Source organism: Histoplasma capsulatum, genomic scaffold (assembly GCF_000149585.1).
Source record: "Histoplasma capsulatum NAm1 scaffold_5 genomic scaffold, whole genome shotgun sequence".
NCBI classification, from domain to species: Eukaryota; Fungi; Ascomycota; class Eurotiomycetes; order Onygenales; family Ajellomycetaceae; genus Histoplasma; species Histoplasma mississippiense.
In genome coordinates this window covers 2,192,650-2,194,589 of record NW_001813978.1, presented here as the reverse complement: position 1 = coordinate 2,194,589, position 1,940 = coordinate 2,192,650, and the positions used below count along the sequence as shown (strand labels likewise).

The following is a 1,940-nucleotide window of genomic DNA, read 5'->3' as shown; positions in this document are numbered from 1 at the left end:
GTTGTAGACAGGTGCCATTAGACGAGACTGTCAGTTCGTACTGGCAGTGTATTCGGAGGATTTGGAGTTGACGAAAAGATATTGTTTGCCGCTACTGGGGGAACGATAGGCGCAGGAACCGTAGACCTTGTAGCCGTCCTTTGTGGGCTGCAAGCCTCCAGGGATTTCAGCTAAGAGGCCTTCGCGGGTGATTTCAAAGAGGCTGAGGAAGAAGGATTAGCAGTGTTCACTTCACTGAAGCCTTTCTTGAGGGAGGAGGATAAGCTGTCAGTGGATAGCTAAATTTTGCTCGTACCACAATGTGTTTTCTTCTCTGCAAGCTGCGTATGCGAGATCGATAGTCTTTTGACCAGCTTTCATTCCGTAGATAACGTCCACATTATTTGGCTGTCCTGCTTTCATCACTTGGAGCAGATTTCCTGTGAGGTTAAATACAGCCAATCCCGCTCCCTCGGAGGATTTTGTCGTAGTTATAACCATTGACTTATTGCCAGAATACGGTGAGATCCAAATGGCGGGGTCATCTCCATCGCCACCGCTGGCATCTGTTTCGAACTTCGGTTCCACGAGGAGGAATGAACAATCTGGTCCGCTCCAGGAATCTTTGCATTTACATACGTTAGGTCCAATGCATTTTCCTCGGTTTGAACAATTGCTTTTGCAAGTGAAGTCTAAGCATTTCTTGCCAGCGAATCCTGCGAAACAAGAAAGTGAGCCATCACGGTTTTCAAAACCGTTATGCTTATTTCCTTTCGGAAAATGTTTCGATGGGTGTGGGTTATGCTTCACGTTGACTTCAAGGTCCAACTTCTTAAATGCTAGTTCCAAAGAGCTGAGACCGAACGATTTCTGTGCTTTCGATGCCAAAACATAGCTAAGCAGGCCTGCAGGGTAGTTAGCACTTTTCGACTGGCCGATTGACAAGCCCTCAATCTCGATATCCTCTAGTTCGGTGAGTTCGATGGTTCCCCGAAGCTCAAGCTTTGGTGAGTAAATGCCAATGGTATCATCGCTGGCAATGAACAAGTAGATGGATGCTTCGGTAACGTATGTGGCCAATCCGGTAATGCCATCCTCAACTTTTCCAAGCACAGTAATTTCAGGAGCCGTCGTCGAGTCTTCGGCTGTGAAGCTGTAGATAGTCTTATCATCGTCAGCTGAGAAGTAGACCGTCCCTTCCCTGGGAGAAAGAGCACAGGAGTTTGGCTCGACAGGAAGATCGAGTGTTTGAACCTACACTAATGTTAACACGGGCGTATGTACGAATACATACAATTGGTCTTTCTTGATCCTCTTATTTTGGTCCTGGTAAAGCAATAGTATCCGAAAAAAATAAAATATTGTATTGTTCAGTACAAGACCTCGTCATAGAACAATTGACTGACCTCGAGAATTTCAAACTTGCTCCCCTCCCTCCTGACAATGAATTGCACCGCCAGCTTCTTTCCAAACAAATAAAAATACTGATTCCCAGTTTTGGGGCTGCGCCATGGACAGAGAGCAGACCAATCGCCCAACATGACCTTCCGGTTTGAGGGCTGTTCTCCGGGATCGGCAACCTCGTAAACGCGCAGTACGGAGTCTGTGGCAGCAATTGAAACAATAATATCCTTCTCCCCAATATCGTACATCACGCCTATCACCTTGGTACGTCCCTGGACACTGGTTGTATGCTCCCGTAGGGTATTGGTGGTGGGATCGGTGACGAGCTTCCAGGCTTTCCATCCACCGGTTGCCGCACTCCCGTCATTTCCCACAAGTAAAGATTCTGCGTTCTTTTTACCGTAGTAAATGACTGAAAAATCTCCCTCGACGTCATGAGTCAAACTAGATACGGGGACAGTAGCGGTTGCGATAGCAGCCAATGTAGGAGCCGCACCCTGGAGAAAGACGAGGGTGAGGGCGAGTGCAGCTGCTGTAAACGAGCGTAGGTGCAGCAT

At 47.6% G+C, this 1,940-nt stretch overlaps 1 protein-coding gene across 1 annotated transcript; it reads right to left on the bottom strand.

The window, feature by feature from the left end:
• Positions 1-30: 30 nt before the first annotated feature.
• HCAG_05515 (predicted protein) lies at positions 31-1,940 on the bottom strand (the record flags this gene model as incomplete). The annotated part of the gene is made up of 4 exons (XM_001539998.1): positions 31-202; positions 296-1,180; positions 1,274-1,305; positions 1,386-1,940. The coding sequence occupies 4 exons, from the start codon at positions 1,938-1,940 to the stop codon at positions 31-33; spliced, it is 1,644 nt and encodes a 547-aa protein (XP_001540048.1).